This window comes from Netta rufina (genome assembly GCF_964035555.1).
Source record: "Netta rufina genome assembly, chromosome: 3".
Taxonomy (NCBI): Eukaryota; Metazoa; Chordata; class Aves; order Anseriformes; family Anatidae; genus Netta; species Netta rufina.
Window position 1 is genome coordinate 44,071,761 of NC_140125.1, and position 26,376 is coordinate 44,098,136.

General features: G+C 42.9%; 1 protein-coding gene across 10 annotated transcripts in view; it reads right to left on the minus strand.

Moving 5' to 3' along the window:
• DISC1 (DISC1 scaffold protein) overlaps window positions 1-22,136 on the minus strand; it is a 200,629-nt gene extending 178,493 nt beyond the window's left edge. For 6 of the 10 annotated variants that reach the window (XR_014618305.1, XR_014618306.1, XM_084284389.1 and 3 more), the window contains exons 1-2: window positions 22,008-22,136; window positions 2,694-3,682 (exon numbers count right to left, since the gene is read on the minus strand). Coding sequence is in view for 8 of the 10 variants with exons in the window: in XM_084284389.1 (XP_084140515.1) it covers window positions 2,694-3,682; window positions 22,008-22,080 (1,062 nt within the window). In the remaining 2 variants the exon portion in view is untranslated. Of the gene's footprint in view, window positions 1-2,693; window positions 3,683-5,849; window positions 6,092-19,191; window positions 19,324-19,703; window positions 19,844-21,373; window positions 21,559-22,007 lie in introns of those variants that run through there. The other 4 variants (XM_084284393.1, XM_084284391.1, XM_084284392.1 and 1 more) reach the window with 4 other exon arrangements.
• Between the last annotated feature and the right edge of the window lie 4,240 nt (window positions 22,137-26,376).

Sequence of the window (26,376 nt, forward strand, 5' to 3'; positions counted from 1 at the left end):
AAAAAGAAGCTCCTATTAGGATACAGTTTTATTTCAAGAGCTAATGCTTCTTTGTACTGAAGCTTCATCTTTTACTAAAATATTTCAGAAGGCCAGGAGTGTATTCAAAGGACATTAAAGGCTTTTACTCTTAGAAGAATTTGGTTAAAGTTATGCAGCTCTTTCCTTATTGCCATGCCAGCCACTGCCAAACATAGCTACAGTTATAAAACTGCAAAGCGTTTTCTTATTAAGTTTACATGTGACCTGTACCAACAAGCCATTAGCAGCACTGAGAAAGGTAAGCCTGGAAAAAGAATCAGCATATATACTGATAGCCCAAAGCCTGAAAAAGTGTTTGGGAAAGCATTTTCCACTGCAAGAAGATTCGTACTCGAGACATTCTACATCTACAAAAGACTTCACTCCTCCCTGGAACACTTTCATATTTAAATCTCTCTAGTTAAGCTGTAAATTGCATACAGAAAAATAAGTACAGTCAGTCAATAACTTACCCGAAACATTTAGTTATCATGACTACACAATCAACATGCAAATTAGGCAAGACATTTAAATTAATGGTATCTCTTCTAAATACGTAAGTGAAAGAGGATTGGTCAGAAAACAGACATAAAAGGTAAAGCCAGAAAAAAAAAAAAAAATTATTAATAATAGGCTACAGGATCCCCTGAAGGAAAAACGAAGAAAAAAAAGTCATTGCACACATTCCCTTTCCATCAAGGTTTTTGGTGTTGTTTTGTTTGGTTTTGTTCTTTTAATTTATTATTGTTTTTCACATACAGAAACACCATTTTTTTTTTCCTCTGAGACAGGCGAGGAACATGTAACATATTGAAAGGAGGCGCTCTGAATCCTCGCCATAAATTATTTTCTGTATTTTATGCCACGCTTTTGATAGAGTTCTAAAGGAACCCACAATAGAAATGGTTCAAGTGACACTTTTTTCATATATATGATATATAACAACCATCTAGACCGAGAGTACAGCATTGCTGCTTTTTGCACCGTTTATTCCTTCATGCACTCACAATGGCAGGTCATTTAAAACCTGCTTGGGTGCCACAGCGCAGGCATGCCCAGGGCTAACTGACTGATACCGTGACAATCAGTGCTTTCTGTTTGCAGGCTAGAAAGACGTTTGGAGCCCCAACTAATCAAAGGGCTGCTTCAGAGCAGCATGTCCTATACCTACCTGTACCATGTGATGACCACTTTTTTTTTTAGTACAAAAAAATTATAATTTTAACAACTTCGGCACTGGCTCCTTTGCTTGGCTAAAATAGTCTGTTCCCTTCTGTTTCCCCCCCAAAAAATAAGACTTGCTCATTATTATTACAATTGGAAGATGCTACAAATTAAACACACAGGACCAAGGGCAAAGATGTCTAAAGGCACAAATTCCCAGTTCTCCACTCAAGGAATTAATGAACGCAGAAATTAAAGATAACAATGTTTCTTTTGTGCCTATCACATAAGCATACCAAAAAGACAAAGTTTTGTATTTCTATTATGTTACATATTCCCAAATTTGTATTTTAAAATAGAGAATTAATTTCCCAAGCCGCCCCAGACTATGGGCACCTCATTACAGGCAAGACACCAAAGAAACCACTCTGTGGTGATGTGTTTGAAGCCTGTAAACATACATAGGAGAACCTAGTTTGAGTCCTACTTGCATCCCTTATGAAAAATAAGTACCAGAGAGCATTGTAAGCCCAGGTCAGATGACATGGGCAGAAAAGCACAAATAATGTTTCTCAACCCACTGCCTTGCCCAGACAGAAGAGCTGTGCAGAGCCACCTCAGAGGCTGACCCAGTGCAGATTGTCTCCCCAGGCATAAAGACAACACAGCGCATCTCAGCAGGTGTATTTGTGCTCAGAAGTCACAAAACCTGGGTTTCTCCCCGATCCTCAAAATACCCAAGACCAGAAAAAAATCCTGCTGTATGATAAGGAATAACTGATCCTTTCTAAGGTTTCCTCTCACACAAAGAATGTATCAGGTGAGACTGCTTGTATATATAATATGTATGTGGGTATATAGAGGTATATACACATGGGAGAGGGGAAGGACAGCTTCTGACTTGACAGCCCAGAATTCCTCTAAGGTAGAAGGAAAAAAAAGGCAATATTCCCAGTCTGAATTAGAGCAGGGAACAGACCCCAATGTGTCATCATGGAGAGAGAACACTGGTCTATTAGATTACAGGCTACCCTTACAGGTGCCTCTCCCCTAGACATCTTTAACTGGAAATGCGTAAGTTTAGCCAAAGTCCAGAGTTATTAAATCATGATGCTTCAAGGAAAAAGCTCTTATCACCCTCAAGTTTTGCACTATGTATACTCCAAACTGCACACAAAATAACCACCTGTGAAAGCAGCCCTTGCTGAATTCAGGAATTAACATGCGGCATATGAGAAATACAAGCAAGGATCATGGTTTCAGTAGGTCATAGGAACATCAAGTACTGCAACATCAATTTGTTGGGCTTGTTTTGCTTTTAAAAGACCCAAAAAGAAAATAGGTTCTTTCCCTTTTATCATGCAGACAGCTACTGTAAACTTCTATGAAGAAATACTGCAAAAGCTGTTAATATTCCAACTCTTACGTCAGGTTAATACTTCAACACTACCAACGTAGCTGTTTTGGGAACCAGTGGGAGGAATCAAAGATGAAATGTGATTACAAACCTTTAACGTACTCCGGTTGCCAAGCTGGCAGTCGAGTAGCACTGGTTCATACTTTTTCATCAAAGTATCCCAGTTATGGTCACTAACAGTGAAACTGCTTTCGTAGCCTGAGGTGACAGAAGAACCAGCAGATGCTGCATCTGAGGAATCTGTAGAATATGAAAACGTTGCATCTGTATCTGACAGAGAGACAGTCTCACAATCCTGTAGTTTATCATTCGCTGTGGTCTCATTTTCATGCTTCAAATTGTCACTGGGCCTAGAGAAGCAATGCAAAGCTCCTGAGTGCTCATGAGTTCTTGCTGTCTCTTCTAGCTCCTGTAGATTTCCTGCAATGCTGGCATGCAGAACGTGCTCAGCTTCCTTGACGGTTGCCTTGCCTTCAGCACCACTTACTCCAGAGGCTGAGTTCAGGGAGAGCTGTATGAAGCTGAATCTTGAACTAAAGCTATCATGTGAACCAACAGAATGAGAAACAACTTCTCTGCTTGGATATTCACAGTTATTATTCACTTCTGTCTGATCCAAGGCATGCATCTTCTGGGACTCACTCACTTTGGTGCTGTGGCCCATCTGCCGGGCACAGCATGCAGTAGAAGCATCTTTGCTTGTTGCTTCAGCAGGGTAAATCGGTATCATTGTGTTTTCTGATTGCGGATTCTTGTAACAAGAAAGATTTTTGCAGCTTCCCAGCATACTTCCAGTAGCACCCAACACCGTCACCCCATCAGCAGGGACTACAGCACTACTTGGAGTTGAATGGCAGTGTAAGAATTCAAAGTTCTTTTTGTATTGTCCACAGAGACAGCAGTTCTCAACGTCTTCGCAATGCTGCCTGCCATGTTTGAACTCTTCTGGGCTGAATGGCTTGCAGGCACCCAGGGACTGAAACTCGATCTGTCGCTGAGCTTCTGGCCTCATGTATCCAGGTCTTTTTGCCAGCTTCTTTTTACGAAGAGAGCCTGAAGGCATTGAGTACTCCGAACCATCTGCGGTGGGGGGATAAGAAAAAAAGTAATTAAGGCATTTCTGCAGTTTTCCAGAATTAACATATTGTAGCAGCTGAAAATAATTATTTCAGGAATTTCAGACAGCTCATCAGTTATCAGTTTCCATTTTGACTAAACAAAGACACAGACCATATTGCGGATAGAGGAGAAAAGGTGTTATCAGAGAACTCTGCGTGCATTCATTCGCTTTCTAAAGAGTCTGCACCAGCTTTTAAGTGAACTTCACTGACATAACTGTGCCCATCAGGATACAAGCCCATGTATGACGAGTCCCAGCCTCCCCTGCTTGAAGCAACGCTCTACAATTCTTCATTCTCAAATCGCAGAGACTTAATTAGTTGCAGCACAGAACTTCTTTAGTCTCTCTGATGCAGAACAATTTTCAGGCATACAAGCACATCTAGGATAGCACCGAACCTACATCAAAAACTTGAGAATGACTCACAATCTGTTGCTGTTCTCGTCCAGTTTCTTGATCATATTTGTTCTTCATTAATACAATCAAACATTTCAGATCCAGTTTATAGAATAGATGCAGCTCTTTAACAGTCTGTGGCTGCAAGTCTATTACTCTAATAAGATATTTTAGAAATCTTCATTTAGATTTACCATACTACCTGTTGTCCAAATAATAAGAATAGAAGTTTTGAGTGCAGGACCATCAGTCCTAGAAGACTAATACAACCATATGGTTGGAAGCATTATTGCAATATTAATGTCAATTAAAGAGGTCCCCTAAACAACGGCTCAATCTCCCCACATACACATTACGTACACAGATGAAAAGATAAGACTGGCTGCTTTCAGAGTAGAATAGAAAGAACCAAGGTAAAAAACAACACTAAAAGCAGAGGTTTAAAATGTGGCATCTTGTCTTTGTTTTCTGTATGTTTCTATACAAAAAATAGGTCATTTGAAAGAAGTCAGCTACATGAACAGGTTAAAAAAAAAAATACAGGGTGACTACTTACAGTTTCTTATGGATTTACTGCTAGTCAAAAAGTATTCCATTCTTCTATCCCGCACACAATCAATGGGAATACAAGCTCTGCACCATCATCCATTTTGTATCACAAAAACATATTGAACTGGCTTATTTGCCAGAATCACACTTCAAAGGGACCTAGTGACTAGCTGAATTATGCCCTTGATTAGCTGCCTTCTATTCACTGAAACAGAATCAATTGCCAGAATCCCAGCTACTAGGATTATTCTGAGCACTGACACAGGGGCCTTCCAAAAGGCAACTTCTAGGATTTTTTTTCCCCCTATACAGTATTAATATTCACCTCCAATCACAACCCTTTGTCAATTTTTCATTGACGGACTTGCACATCCTCTAAACACCTTGGCAACTCCTAACAGAAGCTTCATACATACCTCATTAGAACAACATGTCATACAAACATTTATACCTGAAACTTCTCAGTTGAATTTTTCCAATATTCATGGCATCTTCTCTAAGTGAGCTTCAATGAAAGCAATCTGAACATTTTGCAGATATTACAATACTGGCATCTCACTATGGCACTGCAGTTAAGTTTTTGTATTTTGCTTCCTATCACCATAAATTAGGATACCCCAGCTGTCTCTCGCTGTCTCTTTTGTAAGAGGAGAAAAAAATTCACAGAAATCAGAGATAAAAAAGGTCATGGAGTCCATCAGCCTGTCTACGATAAAAAGACACTGAAATGCTCTACTGGGAGTAGTTTAATAGAAATTGTAACAAACAGAAACCACTCTTGAAGGGAATAAAAATTGAACAAAATGTTCTTTAGAATTTAATTATTTTATATACAAAATACAGTCAAGATTTGCCTTCAGCAGAAGAAATCTGTCATGCAGAAAAAAAATCACTCTAAGACTGGATATATTTTATCACAGTTTACAAAGGCTAGTCACAGGCTTTGTCTGAGAAAAAAAAAAAAAGTAGAAAAGGTTCTTCAGTTTAATTAAAATCAGTTTAAAATTGATCTCAGTAAATTACTATGAATTTCTAAGGCAAACAGATAATTACAGCTCTTTAAACACCACATTTAAACTAATGTAAGTAAGGTTTAAATTGTTAAATATTTGCATCACATGAACTAGATGCAATTTCCTTTGAGTTAAATTGGTACAATTCCATTACCCTGAATTAGCCCACCTGAAAACCTCACGTTTCTGCGCTGCTCCCCACGGGCACAGGTAACCCTCCAGACAGAGGTTTGCCATCCAGCTCCGTTATGGGCTCCAGATCTGCCTTCTGGTGAGTCCACCAGTCCAAGTCCATCACCTGGCTACACCACTGCCCAAATTACACAGTCCAGGATAGCAGTCCAAATCACGAGCAGTTCTGGGGATGCTACAAGGAGAGGGCTATTGGTCCTTAGTCAGTAAAGGGGCTAAGGCCCCAAGTTTCCCATTCCTGGGGTGCAGTCCTCTTCCTTAGGTCACAGAGCTTCCATGTCAAGTGTTGAAGCCCCACAGCCATGCAGAGGTCTTCCAAGACAGCCCAAACCACCAAGGATGCCACACAAAAATGGGTTTAGGGTCTACACAGGGCTTTTCAGTTGACCGCAGAGCTGGCCTTCCCCAAAAGAAGGGGAGGGAGGAAGCAGCCACAGCCAGAGTCTGGCCTCCACAGCCAGAGAGCAGCCACAGTCCCCTCAGCCACCACGAAACCCAGACAGGGCATTACCGGGGCTTGGAGTATACCAGTCCTGCCCTGTTTACCCATCTATCGTGCCCCTTTTTTTTGGAAATTTAGAATCGCTTCAGTTGGTGTCATCACGCATCTCAGATTAGCCACAACTTCTAATCATTGCTTTCTATATCTAATGTCCAGACAAGGAAACTATATTGAACCAATGCAGCTAACTTGTAAAAAGGTCTCATTTTTCTTCATTATTCCCTCAGTTTTGTTTCAAGACCCTCAAATAACTGCTGAGTCCATGGACTTAGCCACAAGACTACTGAAATTGCACCTTAGAACACTGGAAAAGCATCTGGAAATAACTTTTAAAAATATGTAACATTTTAGTGCTACTGTTTGCATGAGACATGCACCTAGACAGAAAAGCCACAAATGCAAGAAAGGCCTTTCAATTGCAATACTACAACTCAACTTTTAAAAATATTCATCGTGATCCTACAAGATGCAATGTTTATCGTCATTCAAGTGTCTGATAATGTGCAAATAGCTTCAAATCCAAGATACAAAAGCCCAGCATGAACCTACTTGATTGCAACAGATCTTTCAGCACAGCAATCTTTCACGATGGCCAGCGTTTCCTAATGGGTAAGAGCTCAGAGTCAGAACATGGAATTAACAGGGTCTAACACCTGAAAACAACTCATGAGCAGCAATGGTGTTCAAGTCTCAGTTGCACCAGCAAAATGAAACAGGGAGAGATGAAGCCAAAGAGCATTTATCACTGATGGGAAGAGCACGTTTCTCTTGCACTCAACCTGAAGCTAAGGAACAGCAGAACAGTTACCTAATTTATTTTAGATAATGAATCTTCATTTTTAGCCACAAAAGTCACCGTTCGGTTTTTCGACCAACTGCTCTAATACCATCTGTAGATGGATAGTCATAAGAATGTGAAGTGCTTATAAAGTCCACCAGGATTTTATAGATCAATACAAACTCTGCAGTAATTACCTCCCTGCCCCTGCTTTAAAACCCATGATGCAGAATACTTGCAAGCTCATTAAGCTCTCCCTGAAAATAAATGAGAAGTTATATATTCAGTTCTAAAAAGGCCTCAACTATCTGCACACACCTACATCACACACCGTTGATTTTTATTAGAATAACAAATTCACCTTTAGAACATTTGCGTGGGCCAGCTGCAGTGTCTGAGGAAAAAATATTGGGTCATATTCAAAGCCAAAAGCACCACTCCAAGCCATTTCTGTAGTGCTGCTTCTCTTGAGGAAGCCCTAAAAACTTGCATTAAACTGTATGCAAACAAAGTAAGTGAAATGAAAATATGTATTATTTATAAAGGCACACACAAGCTTAACTTTTCTCAAGGATTAATTAATCTGACATGACAATAGCCAGGACCGTTCAGTTCCTTGGTCAGAAAAATAGGTAAAATGTTGTGGTTTCTAATTAGTTACCTTTACCTTGTTTGCTGAATTTCAAAAGACACCACAAAATATTCAAAATAAAATGGCACCGATCTCAACACGACCTCTTAAAATAAACCTTTATCTTCTTTATGCAAGTATGCTTTCTAATAAAGTTACCTTTGAACACAGATTTTTGTAACTATTAAAACATGAAGGTCTCATCCAGCTTTTTCACCTTAATTATTGAATGTTAGCTATACTTTGATTTATCTACCATTTTATGAAGCGTATCTATCAAAGACGAGCAATGGCTGAGCTATATTATATTTGTTCCCATTTACAAATGATTTCCTCACCGAGGGCTCCTATAATTTCGAAGCTCACATGCTGAGTTTAGTTATTCAGCTGCTAAATTTCCAAGATGTCACGTACAAAATATACTCTGAAGTCATTAAATGCTTGTTAGTTGTTATTCTTCATTAAAAACACTTCAAAGATTCATGCATTTTAGATGTCAGTGTCCTGCCTTTGCCACTGTTTAAATAATTGTATTTTTATTGACACACTCCCATAATACACATCATCCAGTTGTTACATTTGAGCCACTTTCCTCCTTAATGCAGCAATTCATTTTGAGCCATTTGATGAAATTGCGACACCCCTCTCTAGAGTAAGGACCACATTAGCTAGCTGATCACTACTTCCAACATGCCCATCAAGTGTTTTTCCCCCTTAAAAGAGCTTCAAACCTGGTTTTGTGTTGTTAACTCTAAGACAAAAAAAAAGAAGATCTATTAACATGTAAACTAATAAATTTCAAAATGCTTCCAAAGACAGTAACAATCACCTATTTAGTCAAAGGGGGATACCAGAAACAGCCTTTTCATTAATTACGTATCTTAATTGCGTTCTATATTGCCACCTTCAAAACACAAGCACACGCCTGCATCCATCACTATTCAGCAGTGCACTGACTACAATACAAGCAGGCTTTTTTTCCTCAAGCAAGCGCCTTGCTGAATCAAGGCCCATGCACCCGTATGCGAAAAGGCACAGAAATATGCATTTCTGACCTTTTTAAATTTAAAAAGGTAATAACTACCCAGCCTGTGAAAGCACGCAGTTGCACTGTGAAGGCCTATTTGATAACTAATCAACACCCTATGGCTGGCAACCTGAGATCCAAGGCTTGGCTATTATAGGAAATTGCATTCCTCCAAGTCGAATGTAAATTACACCATCTAACTCCACCAATGCAGCCTTCCAAGGAAGCTCATTTTGTTGGTCAGTAGAACAAGTGGACAAATTCACTCTAGAGCAGGCAGGTGACTCCTGGCTGGCTCAGTGAAGCAGGATCATTTAGATGGCACAATAGTGTTGAAAAATTACATTTCTGCTCTTCTCATAACCAAGATTTCTGCTTTTATGCGGTCAGCTACTTCTACAGAAATCCTGAGAAGGAGAAAATAAAAGGAAAGCCAGGGAAGCTCGAGACCTTTGCTATAAATTTCAGCATGGTCTCGCTACAGACACGCCTCACACATCTCTGCCCAGCACAGCCCCACGAGACTTGCAGGAGACCCCTGGTGGACAACCACATACCACAGGGGAAGCCACAGGAGGCTCTGGGAACACGATACCAGCACCGGGGGCCTTCACCACCATCAGTAACAGAAGGCACTACACTTCCCCACAAATAGCCAGCCCCAATTGGTTTAAAGCCTGTTCTTTACTCTTTTTACTTACAGTTAAATGACTAATTAATGCGTCCACTTTTCAAAAGGGCAGAAGGACACAACAGTTGCAAACCTGAAGAGAGGAAGCACAACAGAGAAGCAATGCTTATCTCAGCAGTTGTTTGTTTTAATGGTTTGTTGTTGTTTTTCTTCCTGGACAGGGGGAAAAAAAACCTTTTGTTCACAATTTCAGTGCAAAGTTCTGTAGAGGCAGCCCATGCAAATGGCTCAGAGGGAGAGGACGTTCTTGTTCTTTCAGTCAAGATCTGGAAACATTCAACTACTAGTCAAAAATTAGGGAGAGAGGATTTTGCATGAAGCTTAAAAGAAGAAACTGAAGTTTGGTAATGCCTTAAATTAATATGTCAGCAATACTTAATGGATTTGCAGTCATATCCCATAAAAGCATTTCACCGTACATATATGTAATTATGAAATTAGCACACAGCAGTCCTTTTTCAAGAATGGTCTAGTTAACACGCCACACTTCTCTTTCATCACTCTGTCTACTGAGTGACAGTGCAGATTCCCACCACTTCTGCTCAGTCAGATCATCTACAGCAAGACTCTAATATAAAACTCATCGGGGGGAAGAGCGAAGTGTGAGAGCACATTGACAGCAGTCAATTTCTAATTCAAGCACAGTTTCAGTGCTCCAGCTTGGAGATTTGAATTTTTAATTTCACCGAGAGAGCGGGATCCAAATTAAGCATCTGATGCACAGTCAGTCGGAAAGCAGAATTGAGTTTACTGAAATAGAAAGTAATTTTCTCTTAACAGCTCAGTAGTGATCACATATAATGAAAATAAAACAACATGGCAGTTGCTATATTGCCAAGGGTGAGGAGTCAGTATGCTTTTAACTTTACAATTTAATATCAAAGTCCCGTGACAAATGCTCCTCTCCTTTGTCCGCTGTAGGAAGTTTACCTCGCAGCCCCAGCCAGGCTGTCACAGCGCGATGTCAGCACTGTCTAAACAACAATGAAGACAGAATGAAGGTTCAGACACCAGGAAAGCCGAGCAACAACACTGGGCAGAAAGCACAGCAGCTCAGGATGCAGCTGAAATACAAGACAGTGCAAGAGTCACGTACACAGCCTGCAGTAACAGCAATGCATGGGACACGGAGCCCACCTGTGGCAGAAGGGACACAAACTGCACTGTTCCCTCTCCCCGCTCTTCCCACAAGAAAACCTTGTGGCTTTAAGCAAACCCCTGTGACTAAACGCTCCCACAAAATTTCTGTACTCAACTATTCCTCCTCTTTGCAGGACAATTGTGCAGACTGTGCTTTTGCTAGCTGACAAGAAATCTCCACTCTGCTGGGTGTACCACCAAGTACAGGCTGCAACGCTGCTCTCCTATCCTCCACAGATGGCTTCAGTTAATGCAAGACCTTGCTAAAGGCCAGCAGGTTATTCAGCATCATTGGTTTTCGGATGTTAGAAGCCAGCAAGGGGTCAGCCTCTGTGCTCCAGCAGGACGAGCATGGGTTCCCCGAGAGAACTACACCGGTAAGCAAGGCTGCACGCGATATCCCTTCTGAGGGTTTCTGCGAGGATATGCTTGACCTTTACAGCCCTTACCTGAGGCTGCAGGCAGACAAAATGGAAGCTGGAAGCTTGCTTTATTCGGCCTGAGAACACAGGGGTGAAGATAGCGGCTTTATCCTTTTCCTCCAAGACGAGGAGAAGACTAAAATGTTCAGGTGCGATTCTGAGATCGGTTTACAAAGGTGCCATGGAAGTACTGTAGCTAATATTGCTGAAACTGCAACAGAATACTAACCACAGGCATGCAGCACACAGCTGAGAAATCACAGCTCCTTCAGAATAAGACAAGACAGAAGTCACTCTGCCTTAAGTCAGGTATCTCAAAAAAAAAAAAAAAGTCAGGAAACAGAATTGTTTCTATATATAAAGCAACTGCATTGAATTACAGAAAAAAATGATGCCTCTGACAACACAGAACTGACCTATGTTGCTCCTGTGATATCAACAGCAGATCACGTTTAAGGAAGTGAATTGTAACACAGAAAAAAAGAAGATAAGAAAAGCAGTACACCACCAAAAAGCCACATCAAAACCATGAAAAGCAGTCAAAGCTCTGTACAGTGACAAGTTCAGACACCACCACGGCTGTCTGTTATCAAGACCCTCTTTCATTTAGCCAAACGTGCTCCAACGTGCATTTTCTAGCACTAAGCCTGCATTTCCCAGCCAAGCAGGGAGCAACCCCTCCTTGGTGGTACCCAACAGCCACGCCACAAAGCCACAACTGAGTCCAAATGCAGATGTTTGGCACCACGGCCACAGACTAAAGATTTGCAGCAGCACCGAAATCCTGTCTTCACACAAAATTTAGAATTCACGACCGCTAGCAGCAAACAAGGATCGGTGGACATACTCGTGGCAGTCAGCCAGACCCCATGCTGAGGGAAGACACAATCGACACTGACAGCTCTACTCCAACTCTTTCACTTATTTTGCCTCCACCCCACCCTGCTGACACCAACACTACATCCTTTCTGCTGCTCCCACCACACCCAGCATTCCTTTCCATCGACTTCCAATGCATTTCTCTTCTTGGTCCCCAACTAGCTTCTCACAAACCAACTGCTCATTTATCTTACACTAAGTGCAAAAGACTGTTGAACCAGACGCAATCCCAAACCTGTGTCTCTGACTTAACTGTACAGGTCATACTTACATACCATACAGCCCAGGGTGAAAACCCTCCACAAAGCTCCCAAGCAGTGTTCAGAGCCACAGAGAAGCACTCTTCCCCTACATCACTCCTCAATACCACCTCTTCGGTCCTTTCCAGTTTCCCCTCTGTCCTGACCCCAATATGCCCAAGCTCCCTAGGAGCAGGCCCCTCACAACAGCAGACAAGCACATCTCAATTTACCTCCAAAAATCCTCCCTGTGTGAGCTTCCAGCTCCTCCGTACCACCCAATTCCTTTCCAGGTGAAAACCCCTCCTCCTTCCCACTCCCCCCAGCACAGCTGAGAAGTTTCTAGGTTTCTCCAAGTCCATTCAAAAGGAGCCCAACCCCACTTCACCTGTGACCACTGATTACATTGCTTGTCCCCAGGTGCCTGCCTTTTGGCCAGGAGGACTTCAGCCAGTCCTAAGGGCTCCTGTTACCTCTTTCCCAGCACACGTTTTGTGTGAGCACATAAACTAAATCCCACTTTAAAGGCACACTGGCTCCATTCATCCCTTTTGAGATCTTCTCAATTAAGACAGTATTGTAAGAGCTTCTTTCCTGAGACAGTAAATCGCTGCAATTCACATCTAAGAAATCAAGACAATTACTTGCCGCAATTTCCTCTGACAGTCTCCCTGAGATAACATATGTTAGCCAATAATACAGGTTGCATTTATTAACATACACCATCGACATTCAACAAAACCATAGATTTTTGCCAGAAGCTTTTTTTTTTTTTTAAATCTTTTCTGTCACACGTTATTTGCAATTCCTTCCTTAAGTATTCCTACTTAACTACAAGGCTACAGGATCCGCTACCTTTCATTGAACCCTACCTGTCTGCTCTCATTATCCAAGTAAGTTTAAGAATGGTATTTATCTGCAAAGAAATTGTGCCCTTTCATGAGATAGCTTGCAGATGTTTCTTGGGCACCAAAGAATCTGTATGATACTGTAATGAAGTGAAGTCTTAAGTGAAGTACTTCAAGTTAAAAAATGAGAAGTAAATGCAAACAAACAAACAAAAAAAAAAAAAAAAAAAAAAAAAAACAGGCTGACCATTGAAAGATATAAGAGGGAAATTGTCTTGAAGAAGTTAATGAAATTTTTCTGTTCAATCTATCCTCAATTCAGCTTAGCATTTTAGAAGGGATAAGAAGTGCTGATTGTACCATATGGTGCTAAACAGGCACACCTGAAACAATCTTCTTGGGCATCAAAATGCTTGGCAGGAAGAAAACAACAACTTTGAGTGCCATTCAAGTAGTAGTCCAGAATTAACATAGATCATGCACATAACTCTATTTTCAATAAACTCAAGAAAAATTATTACAGGCTTTAGAAAACCCGAATTCTAGGACTTGGCGGGGTTCTCTGCAAGGTAACCCACAGAGAGAGGCCCGTCCCCTACAGATGCGAGGGCCAGGCCATGGGGCAGCGGGGATTTCTGCCCCTGCTGCTCTCAGCGTTGAGCAGGGTACTTCTGTTACACAGCCCGCTTGTACACGGCCTTGCTGTTATTAACGAGTAGCTGACAGAGCTGCCATAGCTTCCTTTTGGGGAAAGTTAAAGCATTGCAAGAGACATTTGATCTCCTCAGTCCCGAGGCACGGCATAATCTGAAGCATTACTTTGTGGTTAAAAGAGACCATGTGAGGAGTTAGCTGACCTACCCAGAGCACGCTCCAGATGGGGCTGATCACTTACACAGGACTCCTGAAAGACCTGGGGAGGGGAAACATTTCCACTGTAAAAACACACCTCAGGCTTTGCTCTTTCGGAACTCCTGTCTTTATTGAAAGGATCGCAGATCTGAAAAAAGCAATGTTTAGCCAGAACGTGAATATTCTCAAAACTACCAAACCTTGAAGTCTTGGGTCTCCCTGAGGCAGATCCTGCCAATGTTATTTCATGCCAAGTCTGCACAGCAAATTTTCATTGGAAACTTCAGGTTTAAGTTGAATTTTCACCACAAATTAGTAAAAATAAATAAATAAATAAACAAACTTCATATTTAAGTGACTCCTTCTTAACTTACCTATAATACAATTTGAGCCTGTCTACATTTTTGTACTCCAAACTTAACAAGTCTATGCTAATCCATGATTCTGACACATGAAAGCATATTTATAAAGTGTGAAGTAAGCCCAGAAAGATAGTTCAGTGGAAGAAGATGTTCATTGACTGGCTCCCTTAGTGAAACAGGGCTACTTTTAAACCAGAAGCCTTTTAAATCCTCTATTGACTAGGGAAAGGACAACTCAAAGGATTCTGAAGTGACTTGCAAGAGCTCCACAACCTAAAAATCATCCTCTCCCTTCAGACCCCAGTGAACAGGAACATCCTGCATGAGCAGCCTTACAAAAACAAAGAGGTGCCAATAAGACTGAAAGTGACGCTGAGAAGATGCATGGATTTTCATTCCTGTACAATAAAAGTGTCATAGTGCATTACTGAGCAAAAACATATGAAACGTCTTAAACTTAAATTACCTCAAGGTCTGAGTCATACACAAGGGCTTCTGTATCAGAGAAAATCATGAAGACCGAACTAAGGACATCTTTAAGGTTAGAATGCCCTCTTTGGGTTTAAAGATATATTTGCAGCAAATTTCAGCAAATACAGCAATTTTATGCCAGAGGAAGGAAAGAAAATTAGAGAATGCCAAGTGCGCCACTCTCAAACTAGATTATAAATGACACCTGATTCACATCTACTAGCAACAATATTCCTAAGATGCTACATACCAATAGGAAAACTTCACCCCAAGGGCAGTGAAGCAGTGCAGCAGGCTGCCAAGAGAGGCTGATCAGCCCTTGGAGGCTTCCAGGGCCCAGGACAAAGCTCAGAGCAATCTGCTCTGGCCTCAGTCAGCCCTGCTTTGAACAGAAAGGTAGACCAGAGACCTGCCGAGTCCCTTCCAATCCAAACAATCCCGTGATATACCCCAGCTTTTAAAACAAGTCTTGGGATTTGCAGCCATTCCACCTTTTTATCTATACACACATCAGTTCAAGCGTATCTTCTGTGATGATACATGCAACTCTGAAAGCAAGCAATTCATCCGATTTTACTTCACAAGGAAGTTAGTAAACAGCTTCATCACGTCCTGGAAGGCAGAAACAGCTGGCTTTCTACAAACAAAATTAAGGATAAAAGTTCAATACTTGGAATAAATAGGTTCTTAACCAGCTTTTAAGCATTCAATACACACACAGAAATCACAAGCTTCAGTGATAGCCAGTGCCTTAAGCAAGACAGACACAATAAGGCATAACATAAAAACTCCTACTGCTCCACAGTAGCAGACCTCTAGTAGTTAGCTGGTGATTAAATGATGCTCATGAGCATCACTTAAATGTCACTTTGATCTACTGCAGTTATTTCACAAAATGTTTATTGCCAAGACTTTTTATTGGCTGTACAAACATCTGAAAGCACATCTCTCAAGGCATCATTCAGTTTGCTATATTAAAAATTATTTTGATACCTTTTCTTAGTCTGCTTTCCAACGGGCAGACAAGAGGGGGCCATCTGCTAGACTGCAGCTGTCTGAAGACACTGGCCTTTGAAAAACCTAATCCCTGACATGGTTCCAAGGGCATTACACAAAAAAAAAAAAAAAAAAAAAAAAGAGTAGCCCCCTTTGAGCACCTGCCACAAAACCACTCTCCCTCACAAAGGACCTGGAGGAGGACAATCACCCAGGGACCACCACCTCTACCCTACCCAGTCCACAAAGTCTAACCACAACACGGGCATGGAAGAAGGCAAACCTGAATGCTCTGCCTCACACCTGTACCAGGCACCCATCACCAGCGACACGGGTGTATATGACTGATATAACTGAGTGCACAAACACCCAGATATTTTTCTGTCTCCTTTTCTTGGTTTCATTTACTCCTTGGTTTCTTCCCTTTACTTCTTGGTTTTCCGGGGCTGGTCTCTTTCTTCTTACACCACTGTTCAGTGCTGGTGTTTACAACTCATACACAGGCTGCCGCACAAAATTCCTTAGAGCAGCCTTACATGTAAGGTGTCCTCTGTAGTGTCTTTACCTCACCTATTTGCTCTTTTTTTTTTTTTTTCCTTTTTCCTTTTTCCTATTATCATTATTATTATTCCCTGCTTGCTCTCTGCATTTTAACCCTCCTTTTTCAAGCTTTTCTGGTACTTTCTATCATGGTTTTCAAGCCATTAGAGGGCATTTTTAGAATGCACAACTGTTCCAAAGCAGAGGCCTGGAAGACAGACAGCAACCCCACGCACTCCTCACACGGCTTGCACTGAACACTCATACTGGCTTTTTTTAAACCACAGCCACTCTGAATTTGCTACGGCCACAGACTTCCAACTTAATGCCTGGCCAAAGCACACAGAGCTTCACTAAGACCTGGCAGCACAGAAAGCAGTAATGCAAATGAGTGTGTGCAGACCCAGTTGAAAGGCTGGAGCCCTCATCAAGAGCATCAGTGCCACCCTAAGCTCACCAGAAACACAGTGAAAATGTTGCTACACACCATTATCACTAGTAAGAACACAGGTCAGGAAAATTCCCTATCTGCTAAAAGAACAAATAAAGCTATTAGGGCTCGCTACATACAATGTGAGAAGCAGGAGCTGGGCTTTCCTTACCTCAGAGCAACCTGAGACCACCCAACCAGCGAGCTATTTCCCCCTCCTGTCCTCGTTTGCCCAGGAAGCCAGCAAACAGCCTTTTACACTGCTCCATTACCTGGAGCAGCCCTTCTCATGGCCACAGCTGTACAAGACTCAGACCACAAACACGTGAACACTACAGCAGCTGCCTTGCCACAGCCACGTTCAGATTTCCCAGGGAAAGGAAACGCAACACCCGTTGATTATTAACTAGTTTGACACGCAAAGCCACGCTGAGGAACAGCAGCCCCCTCTCCCACATCACCTGGGTCTCCACAGGCTTTTTGCAAGAGGAAGCACCTGCACCTCCATCAAGTGCATGAAATTCAATCTCGCCACTGCCTCAGCAACTGTCCACAGCCAAAACCCTACGAGAAGGGAAAGCTCTTGTCCCCAGAGCTATGCTTCCCAACACCTATGAGAAAACAAGCCACTCCTGATAAGATCATCTGAGCCCTCCCAATGAAAAATCTTTACAGGGCTGAGACACTTGGACTTCCCACAAAGAGATTCAGTGATAACCATTCCTTGGAGCCCTGGGAAGTTTTAGTGAGGTAATATATTTGTGTGTAGGAAGGGGAACAACCAGATCATAAAAAGTAGACAGCTACAATCTAAGAAAAAATAACCCTACAGCTATAACCTTCTGGCTTTGTAAGTGGTCTCTGCCAGCACCATTCCAGGTGTCTGCGTATCTGCAACAGTGATAATCCATAAAGCTAAGCTGATTTACCAGTGGAAAGGATACTTACCAACATATCGTCTAAGATGAGTAACAAAATACTTTCAGTATCCCACTAAAGCAGCAAGGAAGTGGCTTATTAAGAAGAAGAAGAAAAAAAAAAAGTTTCTTCTTTTCCCAAGCTCTCTGAAGACCTTACAGCTTTCCAAAAACAAAATGAAAGGACCCTACGAATGGTTTCCTTCAGTGCCCAAAACACACTTATTAGACCCAAAGGCACAGCTGCCAATAAATTCAGAAACGAGGCCATCTAGGTGAGCTAAGCCAGGGTCTTCTCTGCTCACCCCATCAATCAGCAAAGCCACAAAGCTCCCCTCAAACTTCATTATGTACAGGCACATTGAAAACATCACTACGATTTGACTCTACTTTCCCATTAACATTATAAAGAATTCAGCAAGGCATTGAAAAGCGACACCAATGCCACATGCCCCTTCTTATGCCAGCTTGCAAAACAGTTCAGAAGATCTGATTACACCAACTCCCACTTCCTGACTTGTCCATAGATACTATGCCTTTCATCCTTATTCAGTTTTACAATACTCACCACCAACCTCCTGACTTTTCCACTCCGCAGGTTGCCTCCAAGTTGCTCTAAGAGATTTTCCTCTGTCATGTTTTCCTGCTCTGCTGACCTCTCACCCCAGCAAAAGAAGCCTTTCAGCCAGCGCCCGCTAAATCCCTCTAAGCAGCCAATTCTGCTGCCATTGCAGAGAACAGGGAACGGTGGAAGATAATTTCACATACATCCCATTCATTCTGCTCTTAGTTTCAAGTATCCACTTCTCCCATGCAGTTCTTTCACATGAAGATTTTATCATCTGAGCATATATACACATACCTTCCTTAGCAAATTACTGTGCCACTTGCAGCTCTGACTTGTGCGGTATTTGATCTGATCTAGAAGTGCAGGTAATGCATATACCTTTGAAATGGAGCTAGCTAAGCACTATTAAAAAAAATGCATTTTCCCCTTTCCAGCCCTAATTCTGAGAACACAACTGTTTATGCAGCAAATACTGACTGTTTTGATGTGAAATCTAAATGTTTTCACGCTCAGTGTGCCGAGGTGTTGTTACAAATAAACATATTGAGAGAAGGCAAAAAGAGCAGAGTAACTATGTAATCTCCTCTGACATCAGGGTCCTGCAACAAACAAACATTTGTAAGACAGCAAGAAAGGAAGGAAAGGGAGGAGGGAGAGGGAAAGAATAGAAAGCACCACCAATCATCAGGCAACAGGGTCCCTGTTAGTAATTTATCATATAGGGATAATAAGAGGTGTGCATGTTGGAAGGAAGCAGGGCTGTTAAACGAGGGAGGGTCTGAAATAAAGACTGCAGTACTGTACTGTAAGCAGATGCAGTACGTCACACAAAGGGGAGACGGAATCCAAATTCGGCGTGCCCCAAAGGAATCGCAAAGAACAAAGAAACCATACTTGAGGCACGCACATGATCTCACTGCTGTCTGCAGACTTTAGATTAGTCGTTAAGCCACTTTACTTTCGCAGCATCAATAAACAGGGAAATAACTCCACATCAATAGCTAATTCAAGTTTCATACAGCAAACTTGCATTTAACAAAGTATGTCAATAGCTGATCTCTGCTTCCACAGCATCAGTAGCTAGGAGGCTCAGAAAAGAAATGTCTCTCCCCAAAATCATTTCAGGTGAGAAGTTAATGGGATCTTTTAGCCTATACGCTAAAAGGGGAAAAAAAAAAAAAAAAAAAAAAAACTTTAATGGAGTGTTAAATAGTTAACATAACCCAGAATTAAGTAAACAGCTCCAAATAAGGATACTACAGCACTTAACATAGGCGCAGTAGCCTTTGTTCAGTGCCAGAGAGCCAAGTTTTTCCTCGTGTGACTGCTGATTTACAAAGGGCACATTCATCCCTCATACATAAGGGTTTTGCAGCAGTTTTCCTTCAAGAATATTGAATAGTATTACAACATACCCTGGGCTCAATCCTAATCTAAGTGACACAGCATGAAAGGGCTGCTCTCTGGAAAAAGACACAACATGCTAAGGATGAACTTGGAAATCACTATGGCAACTCCACAGGTTCCTCTCTGTTTACCTTTAAGCCCGATACTCCAAAGGTGGTGTGAAAAGCTGTTTTCACACGAGTTGTTCATATGTATTACGTCCAAAACCAGGAAAGGCTGCAGACTGTCTGCCGCTCAATTAGGAAGAACGTTTGCTCGAGGAAGCCAAATGCTGAAATGAAAAAATCATAACTCCTGATGAGCGCTCAGGAGGTGCTGCACACTCCAGTAGATCTCATTTGAAAGGTCAGGTAGTTCAGTAGCTGTAGGAGGCCCAAGTTATGGTGAGCAAAAAAAAAAAACCTAACCAAGTGTGCCTAATTTGCGAACAAAGTCGGAATTAACCTTTAGGGTTCTTTGCTTTAGTGAGTACAAAACATTGTTTGCAGTGCTTTCTGTCTTTCCGTTCTTTACAATTAATTTATACTGGTGCTAATAAATCCTCTTTTCTTACATGACCCCACTACAATTCCAGAAGCAGCAGCTTAGGCCCAAACTTTTGACTTCATTTTACTTGAAGAGAACAAAGGCTGATTTATCTGAATTTAAAGAGGGAGGAAGCCAGTGGCAATATAGTACTTGGTCTGTGACCACACTTCCATGCTGCTGGATAAGTTAGTAGTATAGCATACAAGAACAGGTTATTTTGACTGTCCAGTCTTGAAGAACTGTAGAGAAAATTTATAACTTTTACAGTATAAACACTGGGAAGTAAGAGAAAAAAAAGACATAGATGGACACAGTTTTAATCTCAAATGTACAAAATATCAGGGGGTTCACATTCCCTCACCCCACATTTTAGGAGACCACAAACCTCTAAATTCAACTGTTTTTATTTTTAAACCACATATTTAATTTAAACATCCTTCCTCTCAGTTTCTTAAGTGCCCAGAAACCATATCAATGGAAAAAAGATCTACTAAAACTTCAGCCTTAAAGCACTGTTAATCTCTTCCTAGAAGAAACTACAACTTTATCTTCAGCAATGAAATGGGGGAACAGCAATGCAACGCAATTAAAGGGACTTACCACTTAAACAACATGAAAGTTTTAATAAAGTAGAACTCCCATTTTCGAGTTACTGTAAGGCCAATTGCAAATTAGAAAGTAAATGATTAAACACAAAAGGACAAAAACAGAAATAATGAATCACAACATACTGTGTTCATTTCTTTGAAAACTCTAATTTACTTTTAATTGTCAGCAGTGCTTGCTGGTATATGTTCTGTAGTATATTTTGCAGCAGCCTTTAAAACACAGGCACTTCACTGCAGAGCTCTTAACTCACTATTCAGAAGCATAGCAGAAAGTTACTCAACCACTTGTACACAAAGATTAGCGTGGATTACCAAACCATGAATGAGCTGCTTTCCACTGAAACGTTGGCACGGCCAACCAACATGTTTGCAGAAAGTTTCGCTAGGCTACCAGCCCTTGCAGAACCACACATTCGAAAAACCAGAAAGGCAGCTGACACACCCCAAGAGCGATCCGCCTTTCTTGCTGAGCTCTCCTGGGAAAGGTGAGATGTATTTTTTTCCAGCTTTTCCCCACGGCTCCAGCCCTTCGCCAGCACCAGCGTGGGTAACGCGGGCAGCGCTCGCTCAGCCTGACAGCTTCCTGCCAGCTGTTGCTCAGAGGGAGGAGGTGACGAGCGGCTCACCTCTGCTAGAAACCTCACTTTTAACGCTCAGTTACTCACATACTCGTAGACACATGAAGCTGGCTTCTCTGTGAAGATGGCAGTTTCCTTTTCGTCCTTTAAAGTGAGTTAGGACAGACGTGACAGTTGACTTCTGAGAGTACAGTTACTTCCCTCTTTACAGGCAGTGAGTTAAAATACATATATACAAACACTTACACACACATGCATGTCTTTACGGCAATATAACTCTTTCCACGCCAGCAGAGGCGAAATTACACAGTTGTCAGCGTTTAACAACACTGAAGGCTACCTCAGCGCTATAACAAAGTTCCCTAGGCAACACTGGCTGCGCTGACCCTCCCTGCGAAACGAACGAACGCTAAAAACCGGCTGGGGCCTAGAGGACCAAAAATCAAAACTTTAAATAAATAAATAAATAAATAAATAAATAAGTGGAAAGCAACAACAGCGGCTTGGCTCCGGGAAGCGGGAGCGGATCGCTCCTCATGCTGCAGCCCTGACCCCTTCCCAGCCCCACGCAACCTCCCCGACCCCAATCCAACCGGCACCGCTCGGGGCTCCCGCAGAACCCCTAAAACCCACCCCAAACCCACCCCCGGAGCCCGGATCCCCTCGGGGAGGAGCCGCCGGCTGCCGGCCGGACCCCTCCGGGGCTCTGCCACCCGCTCACCTGGGCTCGCCGCCCCCTTCCCACCGCGGCGCCGCCTGTCGGTGCCGCCGTGCCGGGGCTGCGGCCGCCACATGCCGCCCCCGGCCGGGCACCCCCCGCCCTGCTCCGAGCCGGGCGGAAAGCGGCGGCCACGGCCCCTCCCCTGCCGGGGAGCCCCGGCCCCGGCCCCGCCGCCGCTGCCCCTCCTCCGGCCCGGCCTCCAGCGGCCGCCCCGGGGCGCTGGGAGCACGGCGGGGCCCCGCCGCCATGGCCGCAGGGGCAGGCAGGGGGGCCGCGGCCCAGCGCTGAGGGGCGGCCTCGGCTGCTCGGGCGGAGTGGGAGCGCCCGCGAGGCTAATTTCTGCCGAAATCCCTTCCCCGGTTTTGTGTTGTAGATAGTTCAGCCCTCCATCATTTCTCTTCCCTTCCCTGGTTAACACAGTCCTCCACCATTTATGAAGTATCTTCGCTCCCCTAGTTAACGCATGCATCACATCTTGCTCTCACTGTATTTCTAAAATCACAGATTTTATTTCTTTTGATAGCCATAATTATGAGCTGTATGTAGACTTAGGACTATCCGCTGACTATGGCTTGGCACCAAGTCTGCTAGAATAATGCCTGCTTCAGTCACGTATCACCACATCCTCTGTGCTCACCCCGTGCACGGAATCAGCATTTTTCAAGATGCCCTTCCACCCTCGTCTTCACGACACTCTTCCCTTTTCAAAACCATTAAATACTATTATAAATTAAATATACCACTTTGTGTACTGAGACGTTTTCACATCATTCAGAAAATTTGCTACGAAAAAAGGCCTGGTAAGTTTAGTTAACAGCTGACAGACTACTGACATTCTTGGGTTTCAGTCCGGTTATTAAGAAACACAGGACATGCTAAGGGAGATTTGACCTCATATTCCAGCCCGTGCCCTTCCTGACTTGTGAGAGAAAATAATGAGCAGCTGCGCCTCACGTGCCAAAAATAGCCACACATCCTTCTTTCTTCAAGTTTGCCGTGCTGCTGCTGATTCAGATGATGTCAGCTTATATCAGCCCCAGCTCCCATCACCCAGAGATAAATTTGTTGGAAGAGAACAGCTGTACTGGTGCAGACAAAGGGCTCAGCCAGCACAGCCTTGCCTCCAACTCGAGCCCAAGGCAGCTGCCTCGAGAGAAGGAACAAGGCAAGCACACACAGCTCTTTGGACTCTCCCACCCTCTGAGCAATGTCAACTTAGGGGTTTCCTCTGCTCAGTTCCTTTTGTTGAGTCAGTAACTTGCAGTGGGTCACACCATCTCCCTGTTGCTTGTCCAACCTCCTTTGAACGCACTTTGGTTTTGGTGTCCACAGCATTCTCCGGTGAGGGCTTCCCCGGCTCTCCCCCCATTGCACGTGGCACCAGCTCTTGATGTTTGGTTTGAGCCTGGCTGAGGCTAGCTTCCTTTGACAGCTGCCAGGTTTTTATGCTTGAAGAAACAGATTTTTCCCAAAGTGTCCATGCCTCCGATGCTTTTCATATGTGTCATCACATCATGTGATCCATTTTACAAACTGCCTGGTGCAAAGCTACCCAGACCTGTCGTGTACAGAAACCTCTCCGTACCTTGGAGTGTCTTTGTTGCCCACCTCTAAGCCTTTTCTATTACTGCTTTTTGGGGATGAGGATGCAGGTTAGCCATGGATTTCTACAGTGGTGGCATCTTTGTGTTTCCTGTTGTATTCTGTGTTCCTTTACCAAAAGTTCATAACATTTGTTATCTTTTTTCTGATTCTTGCCAAACACATAGCTAATATTTTCTGATATTTTACTGGTCCCTCATTTCCTTCTCAGTGATCGTGATCATCTCATAACTTTTCATCTTATACGAGAAGCTAGGATTGTTCTTACCAGTAGATACCAATTCAGTTCATACATGGTGAATTCCATCTGTTTGATTCCCCAGTCATTCAGCCTCACAAGTTCCTTCTGCAGTTCTTTGTAGTCATCCCTTGTTCATACTGCCACAGATAACTCACTATCATCAGCAGACTTGCTTCAGCAGCTCATATGTAGAACATTGGATGTTCCAGAGGAGATAATCTGTCCAAAGCTACCAAAAGGTAGTTGTTCTACAAGTTAATAAAAATTTACAAGTTAATAAAAATCATGGCATGATCTGTTCTCGACAGAAGCCCCTTCTAGTGAGTTTTTTCACTTCTACTCTGAACCTACTCCAAGAATTAAAGTGTAACGTAAACTTCAACACTTCACCTGAAGTGGCTTTGCCTTACCTCATGCATACCTGTATCAATAGATATAATCAAGTAAACAAAATACACCATATTAGAATACGAAGCAGACTAATTCATTAGCTGGGTACATAATCACCAGTATTTGCCTAGTAGAGAGAACATGGCAATCTATTATTTTTAAAAATGAGCAGCTTTCCAACAAACACCCTTGTTCAAATGTCCAGCTATCAGAAAGGGCTTGGAGAGAGATGGCAGGTAGGTTCCACAGAAGACTTTAAGCATAACCAGAGAAAAAGGTACAGGAGGCAGACAGACTTCTGAAGCCTATACTAGTAGCTGAGAACAGTATTTTGGTTTTTAATGCTCTTTAAATTGTACCCTTTAGGGAAGGTCTAATCCAAATGTTTGGATGAGACATTCAGAGCTTACAAAAGAAGCTTCCTACCTACAGTTTAGCCCTGATGAGCTTACAGGTGGTACTCAGGTGTTTAGTAAGATGGGTGCTGCAAGAAATTGCACAGAAGAGCATACTTATCAGTGGATATGGTATGGCTGTTTTCTATTTTAGATTAGAGAGGTGGGAATTGAAGTGCTTCACTATTTCTTAATCTCAAATTTTCATTAAGCTGGTATGTACAGGCACAGCTGCCCAAAGAAATGGTCTTGCCTGTTCCCCCTGCTAGCATTTCTCCATTTGTGCCTCCCTTCCCTTCCCTTCCCTTCCCTTCCCTTCCCTTCCCTTCCCTTCCCTTCCCTTCCCTTCCCTTCCCTTCCCTTCCCTTCCCTTCCCTTCCCTTCCCTTCCCTTCCCTTCCCTTCCCTTCCCTTCCCTTCCCTTCCCTTCCCTTCCCTTCCCTTCCCTTCCCTTCCCTTCCCTTCCCTTCCCTTCCCTTCCCTTCCCTTCCCTTCCCTTCCCTTCCCTTCCCTTCCCTTCCCTTCCCCTCCCTTCCCCCTGCTACTGTCTGCTGTGTGCTGGCAAGAGCATTTGTCTAGCTGTACAGTAAACTGGGAACAGATGTGGATTTAAACCTTTTTTTTTTTTCCCACCAAAAGCCTTTATCCAGTTGAAGGTGCCTGTGAAGCTACAGCAGTAGATGCTGCACCAGAAATCCTGACAAATTTTAACAATCACTCCTGTGTAGTGAGTGCAGTGCTGCTGCCTCTGTCCTTCCCAGACCACTTCCTGAGCTCTTGTGCCAGCTCAGAATTGCCCTCTCTGCTTCCTATTCCTTCTCTCAGCCTCTCTGATTCTCATCATCTCCACATGGCTGCTTCTTTGTATGGTACCTTCGCATCAAATCGACATCAGTGTATGAGAACTCCCCTCTGCACCTGCTGCCATCATGAACAGATTTCCTGTAGCTCTGTCCTTTATGACCTCTGTTTCGTCTCATAGCTCAGCTGCAAACTCTCCTTTTCTTCTTCTTGCATTCATCCTTGTGGTGTGTTTTTTTCTTCACCCAATCACTGCTATACCAGAGACCTTCTCTATTTCAGTGGTAAATAACGTATTCACCAAAACATGCTGCTGAAGAAAAGGCAGCTCTATTTGCAAATTCAAAGTCAAATTAAGGAAAAAAAAAAAAAAAAAAAAAAAAGGTTTGCCTATGCCTAGCATAAAAATGAGGAAAGCCCAGAAACGTTAGAGCTACTTGTTTTGATTTTTCAGGATCAAGACATCCTGATTTTTCTTAAGCTAGGTTCACAGATGGCACGTTTGCTGCCCTCTGCATAAGCCAGAACCCAATGGTTACCTTCCATGGCGTGGTCCTGCCAGAGCCACAACCTCTGAGCTGCTTCCTTTACATCCCTGCACCCTTGTGACTCAGCTTGACACCACTTCTTCCCCCTCAGCAATATCCTTTACATGGAAAGCTAACTCTTTCTGCCATGCTTCATATCACAGAATCACAGAATTTCTAGGTTGGAAGAGACCTCAAGATCATCGAGTCCAACCTCTGACCTAACGCTAACAGTCCCCACTAAACCATATCCCTAAGCTCTACATCTAAACGTCTTTTAAAGACCTCCAGGGATGGTGACTCCACCACTTCCCTGGGCAGCCTGTTCCAATGCCTCACAGCCCTTTCAGGAAAGAAGTTCTTCCTAACATCCAACCTAAAAACTCCCCTGGCGCAACTTAAGCCCATTCCCCC